The following is a 23,166-nucleotide window of genomic DNA, read 5'->3' on the forward strand; positions in this document are numbered from 1 at the left end:
CACCCCTCCCCGAGCCCCGGCCCTCTACACGGCACACGTCCCCTACCCTGCTGGCCACATCACACGGCACCCTGTGCGCCCATCACGCGAGCTCCGTCACTGTGCCGGGAGGGCAAAGGCCCCTCTGCAGTGCCTGAGGGGACGCGTGCTTACCCAGGACCAGGAGGCGAGGGGCTCCAGCCGAGGAACCCATGCACACACTAGGGCATGGGGTCCCTCCCTAGAGGGAGCACCCGCGTTTTTCCGGGTGTCCTCCTGGCCACCGAAAGCATTTCTGGCAATTTATGGTACATGCAATGGTTTCAGCTTTGGGGGTTGGGAGATTTTCCCCCATTTCTTTTTCTTTCTGTCGGATGGAGGGCTCACAACCTCTCAACTCTGCCACCTCCAAAGTTGGCGTTTGCGTAGGGTTTTCCACGACGACTCACCTGCCACCTGGACAGGGGCTGTTTGCCGCCTTCCTCCTCAGAGCAGCGAGGTGCTGACAACTTCACCCCTAGAGTGAGCACCCAGGCCAGTGCAGCCACGCCCAGGGCCACCCCCGCCCACCCCAGCCTGGGCGCCCACATCTCCTGCCCACCGCATCTCAGGCACGCCCTCCTCCGCGTCTTCCTCCAGAGCCCTCTCCAGCTCCGCGAGGGCCTCCTCCGGGTTCTGGGCGTCCACGAATTCTTCCCCAGTCACCTCCTCAGGGGAAGTTTCTTCCTCTTGGTCTTCCAGTCCCAGGTCCCCGTCGTTCAGACCCTGGTATTTGGGGTCCCTGGACCCTCGGTTCTCATACGTGGGGCCCCGGAGGCCCAGGGTGCTGTCATCCTGCCCCCTTGCTGGCTGGTCCTCGGCCTCCGACATGCGGTGGCTGTAGAGCGAGCTTTGCTGGTGGTGCCCCATGTGCTGGGCCCTTCCCAGCCCTGCAGCTTTGCTCTTGGTGTCTGTGGTCACCGGGCAACAGGAGCACGGCCCGCCCACATTCCATGCCCACGCATCCGAGGTGGTGGGCCCCCCTCCAACCTCAGCCCGCCCGCTCCCCTCCTGCCACTCTGCTTTCCTGCTCCTTAAACATGCACCTACCTCAGGGCCTTTGCACTTGTTAGTGCCTCTGCCTGCACACATCCTGGGGGCTCCTCCTCAGGAAGGCAGCCCCATTCCTGGGTCTCCCTGCATCTGGGCACTGGTTTGACTTCTCCATGGTGTTTGGCACAGCCTTGTAGCAAGTCGCCTTCCCAGGCCAGGGGCCGTGAGTGCCCCATTCACTGGTGTCCCGGGGCCTGGGAGGGCTCTCAGGGAAGGGCTGCTGAGTGAGCAGTTACCCTGGGAAAGGGCTCGGTGCTGGGGCACACACCCAGCTCCACCCTACGTTTCTTCTTAAAGTAAAGGACCTGTTTGAGTTCACACTGGGGGAGTCAGTGCTGGGGGTGACAGTTCACCAGGGGTCCCACCTCCTCCCCAGGACTGGCTCAGGAATGGGACCTGAGAGGAGGTCTGCAGGGGCTTTGAGGGATGGTGTCCTCTCTTGAGACAGGAGGAAGAGACCCTGTGTCTTCTTCTTGGTTATTTCTGGGACTGTGTGTGATGTCTAGAGCACAGGCAGTCATCCTGCTACCAGACACAAGTCCATGTGGCCGAGACGCACAGGGAGGCCAAGCAAACTGTAACATCAGAGTTTGGAGCAGAGAAAGGTTTATCACAGGGCCGAGCAAGGAGACGGGTGGCTAGTGCCTCCAAAACCCTGAACTTCCCGAAGGGTTTCAGCAAAGCCTTTTTAAAGGCAAGGTGTGGGAGGGGAGTAGTAGGTTGCTGCAGGCTTCGTGGTGCTGGAATCCTTTGTTCTCGCAGCTGTCCACCTACGTCAGGTCAGGATGTTCCTGTAAACCTCCAGCAAGGCAAATGTTATTCTCTGTCCTGCACTTTTTATCTCCCTATGAATGGGCTCTTAAAGGTCAGAGCCCCGAGACTAGGGCTCTCCTGTATAGTTCAGGCTACAGGCAACATTCTTGGACAAAAGGCGCAGAGCCAGCATGACTAAGCACAGGCAACAGGACACAAAGGTTAAAGCAAAAGAAACAGATCTAACATGGAGTCAGTTTTGTTCTTCCCTGTTACATTGTGACCATGAGACCTGCTAGTCTAAGGATGTGAGCTGAAAGATCATCGACTTGGCGACCCTGGAGCCTTCTGTGTCTGGGCTTCCTATTACTTGACACAAATAGTTCTCTTAAGGCTGAGTTGTTGTAGCTGGGCTTTCTGTTCCCTGCAGCCACAAGCGCCCTGATACATACCCTTCCAGCCCCAGCATTTCATGAGAAATAACTTCAGCGATAGCTGGCGTTCAAAATAGGCTGTCTCACATGGTCAAAAGAAGGTGATCATGGGAATTCCCTGGTGGTCCAGTGGTTAGGACTCAGCGCTTTCACTGTCAGGGCCCGGGTTCAATCCCTAGTCAGGGAACTAAGATCCTGCAAGCCATGCGGCCAAAAAACAGAAGGAAAAAAAAAAGTGAGAAAGTGATTGTTAGGATAGTTGCTTTGTCCTCACCGCCCCAACTCCCACCCCCCATCCTGGGATCCAGCCTTTGGGAAACCCCCTCAGGGCATCACAGGACCACATCCCCCAAACCCTCTGTGTGGAGACCCCACCCAGCGTGACTCTCCATTCCTTTGCTTGGCTGTTCCCTATGCATCATTTAAGACTCCCGTGCCCCTGATGCTTTGCCCCTGGGTGTGGCCTTGCCATCACCTCTGTGAGGGTCCCAGACAGTAAGGCCTTAGAGAGCGTCTGGTCCAATCTGGGAGATCCTCAAGAAATCCCATTGTTGTGAAGTGTCCTAAACCCTCACCTGGCACGCAGTGACTCACAAAAAGATAAGTTCCACGTTGTTGCAACCAGAGAGATCTGTCACCACTGCAAAGTCCCATACAAAATCTTTGTTCAAAAGTGAGGCCACTTATAAAAAACAAGGTCCTATATATAAAATAGATAACTAGTAAGGACATAGTATATAGCACAGGGAACTCTACTCAACACTCTGTAATAACCTATATGGGAAAAGAATCTAAAAAAGAGTGGATATATGTATATGTATAACTGAGTCACTCTGCTGTATAGCAGACACTAACACAACACTGTAAATCAACTATACACCAATAAGAATATTTTAAAAATAAACAAGGTCCTTCTGAAGAGTACAGAGAACTATATTCGAATCCTGTGATAAACCATAATAGAAAAGAATATAAAAAAGAATATATATATGTATAACTGAGTCACTTTGCTGTACAGCAGAAACTAATACAACACTGTAAATCAACTATACTCCAATAAAAATCTTTTTAAGAAGACACTAAAACAATCAAGGCCACTTAGCTATGAGATGGCTCACTAGACCCACTTCCAACGAGCTGCGACCATGTCTGCCATCCTGCACGAGAGAGCCCATGAGGCAGTGCATTTGTCCCCATGACAACCCCAGGAGAGGGGACTGGTCACAGCCCGGGGTGCAGACTGGGCACCGAGCTCCAGGGAGGCTGAGACGTGGCCTCCCCAACCCACAGTCCCATAGGAGGGGCAGAGTGTGGCTTCACCGTAGCCCCACATCCCTCTTTCCAGCCAGGCGCTCATATGGGGTCAGGAGAGGGCGTTCCAGGGGCCAGAGCTCTGGCAGCCCTTGAAGGAGAGCCAGGGTCCAGTTCTGCTGCTCAGACAAGTAAAGAAGCAAGGAAGTTCACAGTCCAGGAGCTGAGATTCACTGGGCAGAAAATGAAGGAGCACTAGCACAGGCTGAGAGGCATTTGGAACTTTGATGGAAGGAGAGCAGGGGCAGCAGCTGGGAGACATCTCACTGCAGGTACTGGGGCCGGGGCACGCAGACAGCAGAAAATAAGACCGGGTCCCTGTGGATTCCTCTTCTACTGCTGCACACGAATCACCACAAACTTAGAGGCTCAGACAGGAGGGATGTAACATCTGACAGTTCTGGAGGTCAGATGTCCAAGATGGGTCTCGCTGGGTGGGGCTGGCTCCTTCCTGAGGCTCCAGAGGACCAGTCCCCTGCCCCTTTGGGGGTCGGCAGAGTTTGGTTCCTCACAGTACTGGGACTGGGTCCCTGTTTCCTCCTGGCTGTCAACGGAGGGCTGCTCACGGCATCCAGACTCCCCCACGTGGCTCGGCCCAGACCCCTTCCTCCATATTCAAGGCAAGGCCTGTCTCTCTCATGTTTAGACTCTCTTCTCACTTCTCTGACCACAGCCGGGAGAGGGTCTCAGCTTTTAAGGACCCACAGGATTAAGTTCTGTCCACCTGGGTCACCAGGCTAGTCTGCCCACCTCACCATCTGTATCCCTTTGGTCATATAAGGTGACAGGTTCCCAGGGTCTAGATATTAAGATGGGTGCATCTTTGGGGACCGTTATTCTCTCCACCACACTTACCTCACACCACACTCCAAAGCAACTCTAAATCAATTCAGGATTTAAAGGCCAAAACAAAACTTTAAAACTTATGGAAAGAAATTAAGGTAGCCATCTTTCTGCCCTTGGGGTAGGAAAGGGTTTTTATTTAACAAGACACAAAAATGCTAATCATAAACGACCATGCTAAATTTTAGTTCTTCTGATCATCAAAAGACAATAAAATGAAAAATCTAGACACGTGGCACAAAAACAGACACATAGATCAATGGAACAGCATAGAAAGCCCAGAAATAAACCCACGCAATTAATTAATTGGTCAATTAATCTACAACAAAGGAGGCAAGAACATACAATGGAGAAAAGGCAGTCTCGTCACTGAGTGATACATGTTAAAGAATGAAATTGGAAGATTCTCTAACACCATACACAAAAACAAACTCAAAAGGGATTAAAGACCTAAATGTAAGAGGAGAAACCAGAAAACACAGGCAGGACACTCTCTGACATAAATCTCAGCAATATTTTTTTGGATTTGTCTCCTAAAGCAAAGGAAATAAAAGCAAAAATAAACAAATGGAACCTAATTAAACTTAAAATCTTTTGCATAGCAAAGGAAACCATCCACAAAATGAAAACGCAGACTACCGAATGAGAGAAAATATTTGCAAATGATATGACCGATAAGGGGTTAATATCCAACATATATAAACAGCGCATACAAGTCAACGTCTAGCAGCACTATTTACAATAGCCAATACATGGAAGCAACCTTAGTATCCAACAACAGATGAATGGATAAAGAAGATGTGGCACATATATACAATGGAATATTACTCAACCATAAAAAAGAATGAAATGATGCCATTTGCAGCAACATGGATGGACCTAGAGATTATCATACTAAGTAAGTCAGACAGAGAAATACAAATACCATATGATATCACTGATATGTGGAATCTAAATATGACACAAATGAACTTATTTACAAAACCGAAATAGACTCCCAGACATAGAAAACAAACTTATGGCCAAAGGGGAAATGGGGTGGAGGAGGGATAAATTAGGAATTTGGGATTAGCAGATACAAACTACTATATATAAAACAGATGAACAACAAGTGTGTAGTGTATAGCACAGGGAACTATATTCATTATCCTGTAATAACCTACAATGAAAAAGAATCTGAAAAAGGGTATACGTATATATATATAAAACTGAATCACTTTACTACACAACTGAAACTAACACAACATTGTAAATCAAGTATAATTCAATTTAAAAAAAGGAAATCAAGGAACTAAGAAAAAGCAAACTAACAAAAACCTCAATGTCAAAAAAAAATTGGGGGGGGCTTCCCTGGTGGCACAGTGGTTGAGAGTCTGCCTGCTGATGCAGGGGACATAGGTTCGTGCCCCGGTCCGGGAAGATCCCACATGCCGCGGACCAGCTGGGCCCGTGAGCCATGGCCGCTGAGCCTGCGCGTCCGGAGCCTGTGCTCCGCAACGGAAGAGGCCACAACAGTGAGAGGCCCGTGTACCGCAAAAAAAAAAAAAAAATTTTTTTTGATTAAAAAATGGGCAGAAGGGCTTCCCTGATGGCGCAGTGGTTAAGAATCCGCCTGCCAATGCAGGGGACATGGGTTCGGGCCCTGGTCCGAGAAGATCCCACATGCCGTGGAGCAACTAAGCCCATGCGCCACAACTACTGAGCCTGCGCTCTAGAGCCCGTGACCCACAACTACTGAAGCCTGCGCGCCTAGAGCCTGTGCTCTGCAACAAGAGAAGCCACCACAATGAGAAGCCTGCGCCCCGCAAGAAAGAGTAGACCCCGCTCACTGCAACTAGAGAAAGCCCACGTGCAGCAGCGAAGACCCAATGCAGCCAAAAATTAAATAAATGAATAAATAAATAAATTTTTTTAAATGGGCAGAAGACCTGAATAGACATTTTTTCCAAAGAAGACATACCGATGGCCAAAAGACACATGAAAAGACACTCAACATCATTAATCATCAGGGAAATGCAAATGAAAACTACAATGAGATATCATCTCACACCTGTCAGAATGCCCATCATCAAAAAGTCTACAAATAACAAATTCTGGAGAGGGTGTGGAGAAAAGGGAAGCCTCCTACACTGTTGGTGGGAATGTAAATTGGTGCAGCCACTGTGGAAAACAGTATGGAAGTTCCTCAAAAAACTAAAAATAGAACTACCATATGATCCAGCAATCCCACTCCTGGGTATATATGCGGAAAAAATCACTAATCCACAAAGACAGGTTCGGCTGCCTGGGACCTTCACGTACAGCTGCGCCATGTTCAGGCTCAGGATGGTGCAGCCCACGTGGCTCAGCATGGTGCCCGTGGAGGTTACCCGCGTGAAGGCGGGCAGCTTCAGCGGCTCTTGCAGCTGGGGCTTCCGCCCGCCGTGACGAGGGGGCAACACAAGTGAGCCGCGACCCCGACTCTGCCATCAGCACTCCCGCCCCAGCTTGCTGGCCTCAGCCCCACTGACCGCTTGGCATGGGACAGGTCGATGTTGGTGGCAACCTTGATGATGTGATGGATCTTCGGGTCCGGTGCGCTGCTGTGGGGATGAAGAGCGCAGGTTGGAGGAGAGGCGCCGGGAAGGGAAGGAGTCCTGAAGGGCAGGGGCAAAGCGTCCCCGCCTAGGAGGGGTTCCCGTGGTGCTGTCCGGCTCCCACACCCCTCGTGCTCACTCTGCTTCTTCTCCTGCTTGGTCACAGGGGTAGGCAGGCCTGGGTCAGCAGCCTTCCTGGAGCCCTCCCACCGCAGCCGGGGCTGCAAGTCCCCTGATTCCACACCCCCTGCCTCTGCCCGTGCGCGCCTCTCACCGGCAGGGACTCATGGAAGGATGAGGCCTGGTCCTGCGTGTACTTGGCAATGGTGTTGTGGGAACGGGAGCCCTTGCAGGGCCAGATCTGTCGCGTGCCCGTCGGGTCCCATTTCTTGTCTGAGGGCTGCTGCACCTCCACCGTGTCCTCACCACTCGCCTCCACCAGCGTCTTGGTGCAGAAGAGGCCCAAGTCTGCAAGGGAGGGCCGAGCAGGGTGTCGGGGCAGGGGGCGGGGAGCAAGCCCCCAACTCACCCTCTCCCTTCTTGCTCCCCAAGCCTCTGATGGGATGGACACAGGCTTCTCAGAGCTCAGCCCAGGAAGAACAGGCGAGAAGCCCAGCCCCTCATGAAGCGGGGAGGGTTGGCCCTCCCAGGGCCCGGCCTTTACCTGGATCACAACCAACCCCCTTTCTCCCACTGCTGCTCTGAGCCCCAGCCCCTCCCCCAGAGTCTTCAGGTGTGCATGAGGCCACAGGTGCAAAGCACCTGGCACACAGTACGTGCTCAATGAATAACAGTTTCTTTAAGTTATCACTGGATCCAATGAAAGATCTCGTCAAGAGAAAGCCTAGAATGTGCTTCAATAGCAGTGGAGGATACATGGGTAAGAGAAGGCTACAAGTACAGAGGAAACAAGATTGATGTTTACAACGCAATATGGTTTCCTTTTACTTTTGTATGTGTTTGAAATTGTGCACAATATAATGTTGAAAAAGAGAAAAAAAAAGATACATGCACCCCAATGTTCATAGCAGCACTATTTACAATAGCCAAGACATGGAAGCAACCTAAGTGTCCATCAACATACAAATGGATAAAGAAGATGTCGTATATATATACTATGAAATGCTACTCAGTCATTTAAAAAAAATGAAATCTTGCCATTTTCAACAACGTGGATGGACGTGGAGGGTATTATGCTAAGTGAAGTAAGTCAGACAAAGAAAGACAAATACCGTATGATAACACTTGTAGGTGGAATCGAAAAAATACAACAGGGACTTCCCTGGTGGTGCAATGGTTGGGGGTCCACCTGCCAATGCAGGAGACATGGGTTCAAGGCCTGGTCCAGGAAGATCCCACATGCCGCGGAGCAACTAAGCCTGTGTGCCACAACTACTGAGCCTGCGCTCTAGAGCCCGTGAGCCACAGCTACTGAAGCCCACGCGCCTAGAGCCCGTGCTCCAAAACAAGAGAAGCCACCGCAATGAGAAGCCCGCACACTGCAACGAAGAGTAGCTGCCGCTTGCGCAACTAGAGAAAGCCCGCGTGCAGCAACAAAGACCCAATGCAGCCAAAAATTAATTAATTAATTTTTTTTAAAGAAAGGAGCAGGTGCCTGGTGTCAGGGAAGTGAAGGCAGAGGCTAGTAAGATCACATTTCACATCCATTCAACTGGCAGAAATGTTAAAGGCCAGCCATTCAATTGTTGGAGAGGATATGGATCAATGAGTGACTTGGTCCAGCTTTGGAAACCAACTTGGCATCATCTCATCAGGTTGAACACTGGTCTGCCCTAACGCTCAGCAATTTCACTCCTGGATTGATCCCAGCACATCCATCAGGAGACCCGAGCAAGGCTGCTCAGACCAGCCCCGTTCGTAGTGGGAAAGAGTGGAAAACAGCCCAGGACTCCACTCACAGGCGAGCGGATGGGAGACCGGTGACCTGAGAAGCTGGGTCCTGTACAGTAGGGACCATGAATGAGCCATGGCCACAGAGCAGCACAGACACAGCTAAGGAGCAAAGCCGAGGGGAAAGAGCACGTCCACGTGCGCACATGTGCACGTGATGGGCTCTTAAGAGGGAGAGAACAGCGACGGTGTAAAGGATTCAGGACACTGTTGCCTGTGGGGATTGTAGATGGGGAAGTTACTGATGACGCTCTTATTCGTGGGTGTTCTTTACAGTATGAATGAGTGGATGGCAGGATGGATGGATGAATAGATGGAATAAGAGATGGTCACATATACACAAAGGAACTTGTCTACGAAACAGAAACAGACTCACAGACGTAGAGAACAGACTTGCGGTTGCCAAGGGGGAGGGGGTGGGGGAGGGATGAATTGGTAGTTTGGAATTAGCAGATGTAAGCTATTATATATAGGCTGGAAAAACAACAAGGTCCTACTGTAGAGCACAGGGAACCATGTCCAATATCTTTTGATAAACCATAATGGAGAAGGATATGAAAAAGAATATATGTGTATAGCTGAGTCACTTTGCTGTACAGCAGAAACTAACACAACGTTGTAAATCAACTATACTTCAATAAAATAAAATTAAAAAAACCAGCAGTTGCTTGAAATCTCCCCCAATAAAGAGAAAGAGAGGGTCACATGAGAAAAGGCGAAGGAGGAGAGACATGAGCAGCTGGGTCACCACTCACCTGTCTCACAATTTACCTCCACCCAATTTCTTTTTAAACAATTCCAAATTCAGCAGGGCCCACAGAGAAAGTCACCCCTGATGTTGCGAAGCACGAAATACATCCATTCGTTTCAAACTAAGGAAACTGGGCGTCCAGAGGCAGAATATGGGCCGGAACCCAGGGTTGCTGCCCGACACTCGGGCTCTCTCTCAGTGCGGCGGGCAGCTTGTCTCCAGAGCGGGCAGTGCCATCCGGCAGCTCCCCCGTGGAGCAGTGGAGTCAAACCCCCTTGAATCTGGGTGGGGACGCTCTGGCCAGCAGAATGGGGCAGATGTGAGGTCCTGGGCCTGCAGCTTCTGCTTCTGCCCACTGCAGGGGTCACCAGGGAGGAAGGCTGACCACTCTGCATCCCCCACGCTTGGAGGAAGCCCAAGCAGCCACACCAAGGTCTGAATCTGTGCCCAGCTAGACCCCAACAGTGAGGGGACTCCAGCCCCGACAGACACTGTGTGGACCAGGCAGTTGTCCCACTGGGACCAGCCCAGGATGCAGACTCCGGCAAGTAACACACTGCGGTTTTAGGTCGCTAACCTGGGGCTGTCTGCTATGCAACAACGTATCACTGAAACCCACCTTCCGCATCCCTTCCTGAGTCCTGCGTGAGTTTGTCCAAGTGGCCCAGGTGGGTCTGCAGGGTCCCCGCCGTCCACTGCCCCGGCCCTACTCCATCACCCTTCTGGGGAGCTGCCTCCTTGCTGCCCTGTTGCCGAGTCCAAGCTTCTGCTGCTCCCCGCACGACAAGCTAATAAATCGAGTCCCTGGGACAAGGAATAGCGACTTGATCTGGAGAAGACAGTGGACTTGCATCCCAAAGAACCATCTTCCCTGAGATAGCGTGCAGGCTTCTTCCATACTGAAAGGGGCGGGACTAAAGCCAAGCACTTCCTGGTTCCCATCAGCCCGGAGGGGAGGTGTGAATGTCTTCCTCCTGCAGCGCTCTCGGGTGGGCCTGGTCAGGAGGTTTCCTGGGAGCTGAACAGAGGTGTTTTAGTTTCATGCTCATTACCTGGGAGGCAGGGCTCCCAGAGATGGGCCATTGTGTTTAATTTAAGCTGATAGAAAACATCCCCGTAGGGACTAGCTTGTAATAGAATACAAGGTTTCTTCCCTATTACACCAACCTGTGCACTTACCCTTCCCTTGATTTTCATGTGAATGAGTTCTCTAAGAGGCACCTTAAATTTCACCTCCTCCAAGAAGCCTTCCCTGACCACCCATCTGAAGTAGAGCTTCCTTGTTTTCCTACCTAAATCTACGGGAATTTTGTTGCTGTTGCATAGCTTTTATCACGACCTCACGTATTGCATTTTTAACCTATCTGTTGTCTTGTTAGCCCATTAGAATACGGGCTCTGCTGCAGCGGGAAGGTGCCTGGACTCCCGGCACCTGGAACAGAGCTCCGCAGGCACAGGGAAGAGGCTGCAGTACCAGTAGTGGACACAAGATGCCGCTGCTCTCAACGGCATGTTGGTCCCTCCGCCGGGGCGTTAATACTGGACCAAGGTCTTCGCGCAGCATCTCCTTAAAGCCCCGCCAGCACCCCCCGCCCCCGCGCCCCCCGCAAACACACACAGTCCCTCCTGCGAGGTGGATTTTATCATCATCATCCCCGTTTCGCTTTCACCCAGGAGGAAACAGGCTCAGAGAGGCAGTCATTGCCCAAGATTGCACAGGACTCGTACCCACAGCATACAGTGCTAAGCTCCAGCTGGGGCTGCATTTGCAAACTTCAGTGGTGATGGGAAATGCCCTTGACCAAAGATCAAGGATGCACGGGGCCTTCCTGAGTCTAAATTATTCTCCCTGGACATCAGCCACAACTCTTCCCTCACTCAGCAGCTTTCCATGGCTCCCACCTTCTACAAGGATGTTTCCCAAAGCAAGGACACACGGATTGGTGTCTTCACGGTGCCTTTAAGTGGGATACAGTCCCACGATAAATAACATCAAATAAGGGGCTGAGACATTACTCCCCTCTCTCTTCTACAGTCCTTCTGGGAATCTCAAGAAGAAAGTCTCAGCAAAAGTTTAACCTCCCCCAGTTTTGTTCATCCCTTTTAACCAAGGGACAGCAGGCCCAAGCCCAGGGCAGGTCGTGAAAGCTAGAATTTAATAACCTCATTTTGTTCTCATTGGTGTTTGTTTGCACACCTCGTTTCTGGTTGTTCTGTAGTTGTTTTGAAATAATTGCAAACTTCCTAGAAAAGTTGCAAGGTTTCCTGAAAATTCCCAGGGACCTTCACCCAGACCTGCCAGCTGTGACATTTTGCAGGTAGCTTCATCTTCTGTCTGCACTCTCTCCTGAACGTTTGAGGACAAGCTGCAGGCAGCACACCCCTTTACCCCTAAATACCCCAGTGTGTTTCTAAGAACAAGGATATTCCCTTCTGTTACCTCAGCATGATTGTCAAAATCAGAAAAAAGTAGCACTGATACAATACCTTATCTAATCAAGAATTCTTGTTCAGATTTCACACGTTGTCCCAGTAATGTCCTTTACAGCTTTTTTTTTTTTCCTGGCCCGGGAGCCAGTCCCAGTGCAGCAGGATGTTTGTCTCCTTTGTCTCCTCTAATCTAACAACGCTTCACTCTGTCTTTCATGACCCGAATGATTTTGAGGAGTTCTGGTCAGTTATTTTATAGGACATCCTTCATCCTGGGCTTCTTTCCTATTGTCTCATGATCAATGAGAGGTTGTATGTGCTGGCAGGAATCCTGCAGATGGAGTGCTGTGCCCTCCTGGGAGGGTGGTGTCCAGAGCACAGGTGTCCCGTTGCTGGTGACGTGACCTCCATCCTCTGACTCAGGGCATCACTCCGGGCTTCTCCGCATTCAAGTAAAGGTGTTCCCCTTGAAATTAATAAGTCATCTTGAGGGAGCTACTTTGATACCAGGCAAAACCTCTGTTTTCCCTCATCAAATTTCACCCACTAGTTTTTACGCCTTCTTTCTTTTCTTTTCTTTCTCTTTCTTTTTTTTTAATGTTTTCATTTCTTTATGGCAAGCTGTATTGGTTTTCCATTTACAGAGACAATACACCTCTTTTTGCTCACATGTATTCAGTTAAAAGAAATGGGTCGATGTTCTGATTTGAAGAAATACGTCAGGCCATAAGAGTACAGGTGAACATGGCCAAAATGGTGACAGGGATTCAGAAGTCAAAGGCTGTGCGTTCCCCTCTCCAGACATTCCTCCTGCTCAGTGGCAACATCTCTCCCCAGACGTGGGCCTCCTGGCAGCAGTTCCTTTGCTGGGTTTGGAGATTTGAGCTGCGTGAGGGGAGTGATGGGTCCCCGCTGGGGCCCGGTGTCCCCACAGAGCCTGGCAGTTGGTGGCATTGTATGAGCCTCCTGGGCTGCTGTAAAAAATCACCCCAAATGTAGTGGTTTCAAACCAGACACATTTATTCTTATACAGGTCTGGGGTCAGAAGTCTGACTCGGGTCTCACTGGGCTAAAGCCAAGGTGTGGGCAATGTTGGTTCCCTCAGGAAGATGCAGGGGAGAATCCATTCCCATAGATCTGAGAAGTGAAATGGGGTGAGCAGACAACTCAGAGATTAGCTGCATCCAGAAGTACGACCACCGGGAGTGGTGTTGAAAGGGCTGGAGCAGGGGCCGCCTGGTGGGAGCTGGAGCCGCAGGGTGACGCCGTCTAAAGCAAGGAGAAAGGGAGAGGGAGAAGCTGAAGGAAAATCTGAGCTACATTAAAACCCTCAACACTTTTGCATGTGGCAAGATTGCATTTTGCTGTAATAATTAAATTCATCTACCACCGTGGCATCTTTTACAAAACTTTATGACCGCGGGAGATGGATGGCACAAAGGCCCCAGTTCTTCACCCTTCCCTGTCCCCATGCCCTCTGTCACATGACTTTGGGGTCTTTCTCTAAAGCAGAATACAATTCTCCAGCCCAGGACGAGCTCTGACAAACAGAATGAGGTAGAAGGGACAGCCCTTCCTGGTGTGTTTCCTTTGCCATCGCCGTGGAAACGTGTCTGGTGAGGCTGCTGGAGGATGAGATGAGGACCACGACGAGGCAGGCAGCCGGCCAGGCCCAGGCATGTGGCTCGGGCCCAGCCCAGCCCGACCCAGCCCAGGCGACGCTGAGTCATAGGTGCTGGTTCTGAAGGCAACACCCCAGGGAGGGGGGCTGTTTGCCTCGCACAGTTTTGTTACAGAAGCCAAGGGACCCACTGCCCTTCCCACCTCTGGGTGGTTCGACCGTGCAATGTCCATCACCTCGGGCAAAGGATGAGCCAGAGGAAGCAGAAATGAGGCTTCAGGGTCCCAAACCCTCTGTCTCTGGATTTCAAAGCACGCTCCAGTTCCTATGGAGATGCAGGGAGGGAAAATCATAAGACCAGCAAAGCTCCCTGCATGCCCCCCTCCACTAAGACTAAATTAGTTCCTCCTGAGTTGGAAGGTCCATAAGCTAGGCAAGAGTCCATCCTGGGGTTCCTGGGAAAGGCAGCCCGGCCCACCTACCCGCACTCAGGCAGTGAAGATGACAGGGGGACCCGGCGAGGCTGGGGGGTCTGAGGGTGGCCCAGACGGTGACCGTCATCTGAGAAGAGCCCAAGGAGGTGGTGTGGGGCCTCCCCATCTGCTGCGTGTTTTATTCACACATAATAGCGTCTCCCCTCAGCACTGTGGACATTGGATCATCCTCTGTGGGACCATCCTGGGCTCTGTCGGTGTTGAACAGCATCTCTGGCCCCCACCCCCTCGATGCCAGGAGCACACCACCACCCCCAGTCATGACGACCACAGATGTCCCTAGACACGGCCCAGCCTCCCCTGGGGGCAGGACCACCCCCGAGAGAAAATGACTGACGTGTAGGTGAGGCCCGGTGTGGTATGTCCATGTGGCAGGACAGGAGGATGGGATGCTTGCCATCTGCTGTTGCCTCAAATAGCAAACGTCCTCCACTCATATTTAAGAAGCTTCGTCCTTCCTGAAAAGGATACTGCTCTTGGCCTTGACTTCTCTGGCCCTGATGAGGAGAGTCTATTTTTCTCCCACAGTGGAAGACCCCAGAAAGGAGGTTTGGCTGAGGGTCTAGGCAGAGAGCTCAAACCAGGGCCCACAGATCCCTTGCACAGCAGCTGGTGACAGGGTGAGATGCATGCTTCCTGAGCATCTGGAAAGGGTGCTGGCATCGGCAGGGAGAAAGCCAGGCCTCAGCAGACAATATTTGGAGTCTGGTTTCACAGGTGCAGGCACGCCCCAGAAGGTGCTGGCTTATTAAAATAGAAGATTGTTTCTTCCCACAGACAGCTGGGTGTGCACAGTCCATGCCCAGCTCGAGACGAGGCTGTGCCCCTCCCTCTTGGTACTTTTTCTACTTTTTAGTGTTGAAGAGCATCTCTCCTAAGTGTGCAGCTTGACGAACTTTCACAACAGGCCACACCCAAGTGACAGCCCCCAGGACCCCCTCAAACCCCTCCATCTCTTCCCTCTTTCCTACTCCTCTCCCCACCCTCCACTCACATCTCATTGGTGGAACTTAGTCACATGGCCACACCTGGCTGCAAGGGCAGCTGGGAAATGTAGTCTTTTTGAGACACACACTTAGATGGGCTTGAGCAATGAGGCAACCTGTTCTCTCCTCCAAAAAGAGGCTCCTGGACTCCTCCCAGCAGGACTCCCTCCTCATAGCCTCCCGTCTCTGCTGCTCTGTGGTTCCCTTGGCTCTGCCTCCTTTTGCATTGTATTCATCATCAGATGGCACCAGGGCTGCGGCTGCTCCAGACATCTCATCATGAAGCTGCAGTGGCCACAGGCAGAAAGGGACCATTTTCCCGGGCCTCCCTCTTAGGAGCAAGGAAACTTTCTGTGGTCAGCAGAATAACACCCCCCAAAAATGTCCACGTCCAAGTCCCCAGAGCCTGTGACTATGTCATGTTGCACGACAAGGGGGAATCAAGGTTGCAGATGGAATTAAGCTTCTAATCAGCTGGCTTTGAAGTGGGGAGGTTATCCTGGATTGTCTTCGTGGGCCCAGAGTAATCAAAAGGGCCCTTCTAAGTGAAAGAAGGAGGCAGAAGAGAGAGAACCGGAGAGAGGGCAGCAGGAGGGGTCAGTCCATGTCGCTGGGGGGGGTCACAAACTGAAGAATGTGGTGGCTCCACAAGCTGCCCTCTCCCCACCTCCCTCACATCTCATTGGCCAGAAGGGGGTCACACATCCACACACAGGCCAATCCCCAGCAAAGGGGTGGGGCACCAGGATTCATGCCAGCACTCAGGCAGGGTGGGGAGTGGGCACCAAACAGTAGCCAGGCTCCTCCACAAGGAAGCAAGTCTGGCAGGCAGTGTCTGCCCCGGGAGCATGAGGGACTGGCACGAGGGGGGGACATCGTGTGCGCGGGGCAATAGCGGGGGACCTGAAGGGCCAGCAACAGCTCGGAGATGCCCAGTGTGAACGCCCGCCCACTGCCTTGCCCAGCAATGCCTAACCTCTAAAGCCCATGCCCCCAGGAACTTAGGCTCTCCTTGTCCTACTGAATTGTGTCTCCCCAAAAAGACATGTTCAAGTCCTAACACCGCCCAGTGATCTGAGAGGACCAAGAGGAACCTCGCTCTGTGTGGTCCCCAAGGCTCTATAAACTCTGACCCCGGGGCCAGTACCATCTCCAAGCTTGGGGAAGGGGATGCTCTCCCCTTTCCCTCTCCCCCAAGGCTGGCTCCCTAGGAGGTCCAGCCCAGGCTCCTCTGAGCTGTCACCTGCTGACCTGGTTGCCAGCATCAGCTGCCATGGCAACCTGCTCGGGTACCAAGACCCTCCCCAGTGCGGCATCATTGGAGCAGCTGGTGACATTTGAATATGGACAGTGGGCTGGATATGAGTATTGTATCGATGTGAAATTTCCCCATCTTGAGAACTGCACCGGGTTATAAAAGAGAATCCTGGGTTTTAGAAAATATACAGTGATGTGTTTATGGGTGAAGGGGGATCACACTTCTAACGTAGTCTTAAGAGGTTCAGAAAAATGCGTATAAATATCTATATATGTATATAGATAATAGATGTAGACACAGGTACAGATAGTTACGGACACAGAATGTGACAAATGAAATGGGGCAAAATGGAACCAATTGGTGAATCTGGGCAGAGTCTATAGGAGTTTCTGGCCCTAATCTTGAAATTTTCTGTAAGTTTGAAATTATATCAAAATTAAATGTTATGAAAACAGTATCCAAAATGCAGCATTCTGGACCCCCAGAGACTTGACTCTTCAGGTCTAAGTGGGCTCAGAATCCGATTTAACCGGCAGCCAAGGACCAGAAGGGTTGTGGTTGAATTGTGTCACCCAAACCGACAGGTTCAAGTCCCAACTCCCAGCTCCTGTGAATGGGACCTAATTTGAAAACAGGGAGTTTAACCATAAACAAAATGAAAAGACAACCTATGGACTGGGAGTAAATATTTGCAAATGATGCGACAGACAAAGGCTTAATTTCCAAAATATACAAACAGCTCATACAATTCAATAACAAAAAACCAAACAACCCAATCGAAAAATGGGCAGAAGACCTAAATAGACATTTCTCTAAAGAAGACATACAGATGGCCAATAGGCACATGAAAAGATGCTCCATATGGCTAATTATTAGAGAAATGCAAATCAAAACCACAATGGGGTACCACCTCACACCGGTCAGAATGGCCGTCATTAAAAAGTCTACAAAGGATGTGAGGCCAATGTGGCCAGCTAGGCGGGTATCCCCTTCCGCTCCATGTGTGTCTCTCTGGAAGCTGTGAGCCTGGTGGAAGAGGATGACCTTCCCCGATAGAGGAGGACAGTTCTTCGGTCAAGGGTATACAAGTACCTGCGCTCCCCTGCTAGAACCTCCAAACAAGCTCTCAAGGTCCATTTGTAGGAGAATGTAAGGTAGTCAAGTTTCCAAGACTCCAGACACATGCAAATGAAGCACTGCATGTGGCAGTCTGCCTTTCAAAAAAAAAAAAAAAAGTCTACAAATAACAAATGCTGGAGAGGGTGTGAAGAAAAGGGAACCCTCCTACACCGCTGGTGGGAATGTAAACTGGTGCAGCCACTATGAAGAACAGTATGGAGCGTCCTCAAAAAACTAAAAATAGAGTTACTGTATGATCCTGTAATCCCACTCCTGGGCATACATCCAGAGAAAACCAAATTTCAAATAGATCCATGCAGCCCAATGTTCACATCAGCACTATTTACAATAGCCAAACCCTGGAAACAACTTAAATGTCCATCGACAGAGGAATGGATAAAGAAGATGTGGTATATATACACAATGGAATATTACTCAGTCGTGAAAAGGAACAAAATAATGCCATTTGCAGCAACATGGATGGACCTAGAGATTATCATACTAAGTGAAGTAAGTCAGAAAGAGAAAGACAAATACCATATGATATCACTTGTATGTGGAATTTAAAATGTGACACAAATGAACTTATCTATGAAACAGAAATAGATTCACAGACATAAAGAACAGACATGTGGTTGCCAAGGGGGAGGGAATGTGGGAGAGAGAAGGACTGGGAGTTTGGGATTAGCAGATGCAAACTATTATATATAGGATGGATAAACAAGGTCCTCCTGTATAGCACAGGGAATTATATTCAATATCCTGTGATAAACCATAATAGAAAAGAATATGAAAAAGAATATTTTAAAAATAGGGAGTTTGATGGGGACTTCTCTGGTGGTCCAGTAGCTAAGACTCCATGCTCCCAATGCAGGGTGCCTGGGTTCAATCCCTGGTCAGGGAACTCAGCTCCCACAAGCTGAGAGACGTGGCCAGGAAAAAAAAAAAAAAGATGGAAATGTGGACACAGACACCCAGAGAAGAAGGTCGTGGAGGACAGAGGTGGGATTGGGATGATGTGTCCACAAGCCAAGGAACCCCAAGAATGCCAGCACCACCAGAATCTGGGAGAGAGCCTGGAACAGAACCCAGAGCACCAGGAAGGAACCAGCCCGGCTGACACCTTGATCTTGGACATGTGACCTCCAGAATGTGAGAGTGAGTTTCTGTTATTTGAGCCCCCAGTGTGTGGTCATCTGGCAAGGCAGCCCAAGAGATGAGCCCAGAGGGCATCTTGGGCAGGAAAGCGGTGCCGGGGGTCCCTCACCCCCTTGGGGGCACTGGATCTGTATCCAGACACTTCCAGGAAGAGCTGGCCACGGGCCTGGATGTCAGGTATTCATCCATATACACCTTCAGCATACACTGGGCACCTACTCTGTGCATACCTGTATGTACAAAGTGCTAGGAGGGGAGAAAGCCAGTAGGGGTGTGAGGTGGCATGGGGGGCTGGTTCAGTAAGGCGGTATCAGGAAGCCCCACCAGGAAGGGATGCTTGAACAAAGTCTGACGGAGCTGAGGGGGCGGTTTTGTGGTGGGGACGGCGGTGCCTGGCCAGGGCACAGCCAGGTAAAGACTCAGCGAAGGGCGGGGATGCTGGCGTGCGGAGGCCATCGGAGTGGAGTGAGGGGGCAGCGGGAGGCCGGAGGAGAACCCCTGTCCTGGGGCTGTGGCTCCACAGGGCCGCCGGCCCCCTGCACGGCCTGACCCACCCTTCTGCCCTCACCTCCGGCCCCTCCCCCTAGCTCCCTCTGCTCCAAGCAGCCCAGGCCTCTCCGCGGTCCCTCCCCGCTGAGCCGGGCACCCGGCTGTCCCAGGGCCCCCCCAACCCCCCCGCCAGATGCGCCCTCGTCCCGTGTCTCCACAGGGCCCTCACCGCAGAAAGGCCTTCCCTGGCCATCCATCTAACAGGTCCCTCTTCTCCCCCCACTTCTTTATTTTCTCCCTAGCGCCCCCGGAGGGCCAGGCTGCCCCTCTGAGGTTTGTCCCCGCCTGGAACAGCGACTGCCCCCGCCCACAGGGAGCCCGCCCCGCGACAGGCTCCTGGATCAAGGATCTGGGAAGTCTTCCCCGGCGGCGGCGGCGGCGGCGGCAAGGGCGGACGCGTGAAGGACCACGAGGGCCGGGCGGCCCCCACAGATGGGCTGCACGTGCCGGTGTAATTTTAGGTTTCCTCGCCCATGGCCCGCCCTTATTATTGTGCAATTAAAGCACTCGAGGCAGCCGACCAGGCAGTAAAAAACAGCGCATCCCAGTCAGCCACAGGGGTGGGGGGCGGGGTCTGCTGCGGTCTCCGAAGGTGGGAGGAGGCCTGGCCCCGCCCCCTGCTCGCTGACTTCTCCAAAAAGTGCAACATCGTGGCATCTGGGTGGTCACTCGCCGGGTCGTGAGTTCAGCAGATACTTGTTGGGCACCTGTGCCCAACAGGCCTGGACAGATGGCATGGGGACAGCCTGGCCCTCCTGGGGGGCTAGGGAGAAAATAAAGAGGGGCGGAAGATGGGGGCGTACATCTTAGATGGAAGGCCAGGGAAGGCCTTTCTGCGGTGAGGGCCCTGTGGAGACCCGGGGCGAGAGCTCACCTGGCCGGGGGCTTGCGGGGGGTGGGGGGGTGGGGCCTGGGACAGCCCTGTGCCCGGCAGGTGGGAGGGACCGCGGGGAGGCCCGTGGCGGTTGGAACGGAATGAGCGAGGGGGAGAGGGAGGAGGTGAAGGCAGGAGGGGACGGGGTGGGTCAGGCCGTGCAGGGCCCTGGGACGCGGAGGGCTCGGCTCTCACCCGGAGGGACGCGGGACCCCCCAGGGCGGCGGGCAGAACAGGGACGCACCCTGCTCGCTGCTCACACGCGCCCTCTGGCGACTTCGGGGAGAACAGGCCGTGGGTGGCGCTGGGAGACGGGGCGGAGGGGACGGCGGAGGTCCGGGAGGGGTGGCGGGGGCTGACGGGGGCTGGGGAGGGATGGTGGAGAAGGAGGATGGGAGGGGACGGTGGGAGAATGGGGCGGGGGGGAGGATAATGGAAAGGGCTGATGGGGTGGATGTGGGAGCAACGGTTGGGGTTAGGGTGGGGAGGTGTGGGGGTTATGACGGTGCCATGGTGGGCGTGGATAGTGGGACCTGACTTGGGCAGGGGCCGAAGAGGGGGCAAGAAATGGGCAGGTTCTGGGAAATGCTTTTTTCATGTCCTTTCTAATGAAATATAGCTTATATGCGGTAAATGTAAGTACATCAAGTTCGGTGAACTTTTTTAAAAATTGAAGTCACATAAAATCATTCTAACGTGAACAATTCCGTGTCATTTAGTACAGACACAACGTGCAACCATCACCTCTAACTCCAGAACATTCCATCTCCCTGAAAAGAAGCCCTGTCCTCATTAGCAATCACTCCCCATCCCCCTCCGCAGACCCTGACAACCACGAATCCACTCTCTGTGTCTGCGGATCTGCCTGTTCGGGACGTTTCCCATCAATGGGATCACACACTGTGTGTCCTTCTGTGTCTGGCTTCTCTCAGTGAGCATCGTGTTCTCAGGTCCGTCCACGTTGTAGCGAGTGTCAGTGCTTCTGTCCTTTTCCTGGCTGAGTGATGTTCCCGTGTGTGGAAGGACACACTGTGTCTATCCATCATCTGTTGATGGACATTTGGGCTGTTTCCACCTTTTGGCTGCTGTGAATAATGCTGTTATGAACATTAATGCACAAGTTTTGGTTTGAGGAACAGTTTTCAATTCTTCTGAGTATACCTAGGCATGGAATTGCAGGTCATATGGTAATTTTATGTGTATCTTTTTGAGGAAATGCCAGTCTGTTTTCCGTAGCAGCTGCACAATCTCACATTCTCTGAGCAGCTGGAAGGTTCTAATTTCTCTACATCCTCTCCAACCCTGCTTATCTTCCGTTTTCCTGATCACAGCCATCTTTCGGGTGTGAAGTAGTACTGCTGTGGTTTTGATTTTCATTTCCCTGATGACTAATGATATTGAGCATCTTTTCATGGGGTATTAGCCATTTGTGTATCCTCTCTGGAGAAGTGTCTATTTGGGTCATTTGCCCTTTTTTTTTTTTTTTTTTTTTTTGTGGTACGCAGGCCTCTCACTGTTGTGGCCTCTCCCGTTGCGGAGCACAGGCTCCGGATGCGCAGGCCCAGCGACCATGGCTCACGGGCCCAGCCACTCCGCAGCATGTGGGATCCTCCCGAATCGGGGCACGAACCCGTGTCCCCTGCATCGGCAGGCGGACTCTCAACCACTGAGCCACCAGGGAAGCCCGCCCATTTTTTAATTGAGTCATGTATCTTTTTGTTGCTGAGTTGTAGGAATTTTGTAAATGCGTTCTGGATACTTGGCCCTTATGAGCCCAGCGAACATTTATAAATAAACTCACCGAGCAACTGTCACCCAGATGAAAATGCCGACAGTGAGAGCTCCCCAGAGGCCATCCTCACCTCTCCTGGCCACTACCCCCAGGTGGCCTGACTTCTGTCTCCAAAGACTCTTGTTGGCTGTTCTTGAACTTCTTACCTGTGGAATTGCACAGTGTCCTTCACGGGACAACATTCAGTGCTGAGGTCCACCTGGCTGTCACGTGCAGTGGTCCCCTCTCTGCAGGGTCAATTCTGGGCATTTGGAAGGCAGAGGTGGATTTGCTAGCGGGCAGGACTGAATGGGGCCGAGAGAGAGAGGATCTCGCAGATCCCCCACCACACAGCCCTCACATCCAAGCCAGCACATCCCGGATGCTGTGCATCCTTGGTGTCTGTCAAATGTGTCCTGTCCACCTCTGCCCAGCCCAGTCCCAACGCCCTCCCACCTCCTCTGGAATCAGCAGCAGCCCCAGCCCGGTCTCTGTGCCACCCAACAGTGCCCCTTCCTCACAGATGCTGCAGGGTCTAAAACATTAACCAGAGCCCCTCGCTCCCCGAGGCTCCCCACTGTCCTCAAGACAAAGTCCACCCTCCCTGCAGGGTCCACCTCTCCAACTACCAGCCTCCTCGATATGCCCGGGAGTTAAGAACTTGCCGACCTCGGATCCACGCAGCTCTTCTCCCGTTCTGTGTCCTGCACCTCCTCCTCCAAGAAGCAGGTAGGGGTTCTGGTGACTCAGACCACAAAACACTGTGAAACAACCATTTTGTGGATTCCGAGGGTCAGGAAGAGGTCGGGGATGCTGGCTGTGGACTGGAAGGCAGGTCAGGCACGCACTGAAGACTCCACGGTGCCATCATCCCAGCCCCCGCAGCCGCTTTTGCATATGGGGATGCTGAAGCTCCTCCCCGACTTCAAGGAACAAGGAAGGAGTTTCTGTGGCTTGGCTGTGGGAGCTGAGGAAATGTTGGGGGGCAGAGTGGGCTGTGGGGGGCTGGGCACCTCTGGCTGAGAAGCAGGGGTGGCTGAGCATAAGTCAGGTGGCTGGAGGAGGGGGGCTTTCTGCGTCACCATAGCAACCCAGGCCCTGAGCTCCTAGGAAGGGCTTGGGGCAGCGATGGGGAGTTAGCCAAGCTGGAAGGTCAGAGGGCACAGTCTCCACTTCTGACACCAACTGCAAGTTCGGGGGTCCTCCAAACCACCCTCGGGTTTGATCATTCTCTGGAAGGGATTCGCAGACCTCAC

At 52.2% G+C, this 23,166-nt stretch overlaps 1 protein-coding gene across 1 annotated transcript in view; it reads right to left on the reverse strand.

Annotated features, from left to right (window-relative positions):
* SPMAP2 (sperm microtubule associated protein 2) overlaps nucleotides 1-16,456 on the reverse strand; it is a gene marked incomplete at both ends in the record, with an annotated part of 31,710 nt that extends 15,254 nt beyond the window's left edge. The window contains 8 exon segments of the mRNA XM_082621748.1: nucleotides 581-929; nucleotides 6,697-6,817; nucleotides 6,919-7,140; nucleotides 7,263-7,456; nucleotides 10,270-10,419; nucleotides 13,275-13,349; nucleotides 14,184-14,262; nucleotides 16,433-16,456. Of these exon segments, the coding sequence (XP_082477874.1) occupies nucleotides 581-929; nucleotides 6,697-6,817; nucleotides 6,919-7,140; nucleotides 7,263-7,456; nucleotides 10,270-10,419; nucleotides 13,275-13,349; nucleotides 14,184-14,262; nucleotides 16,433-16,456 (1,214 nt within the window).
* Between the last annotated feature and the right edge of the window lie 6,710 nt (nucleotides 16,457-23,166).

This window comes from Mesoplodon mirus, assembly GCF_964341445.2.
Source record: "Mesoplodon mirus genome assembly, chromosome: 5".
NCBI lineage: Eukaryota > Metazoa > Chordata > Mammalia > Artiodactyla > Ziphiidae > Mesoplodon > Mesoplodon mirus.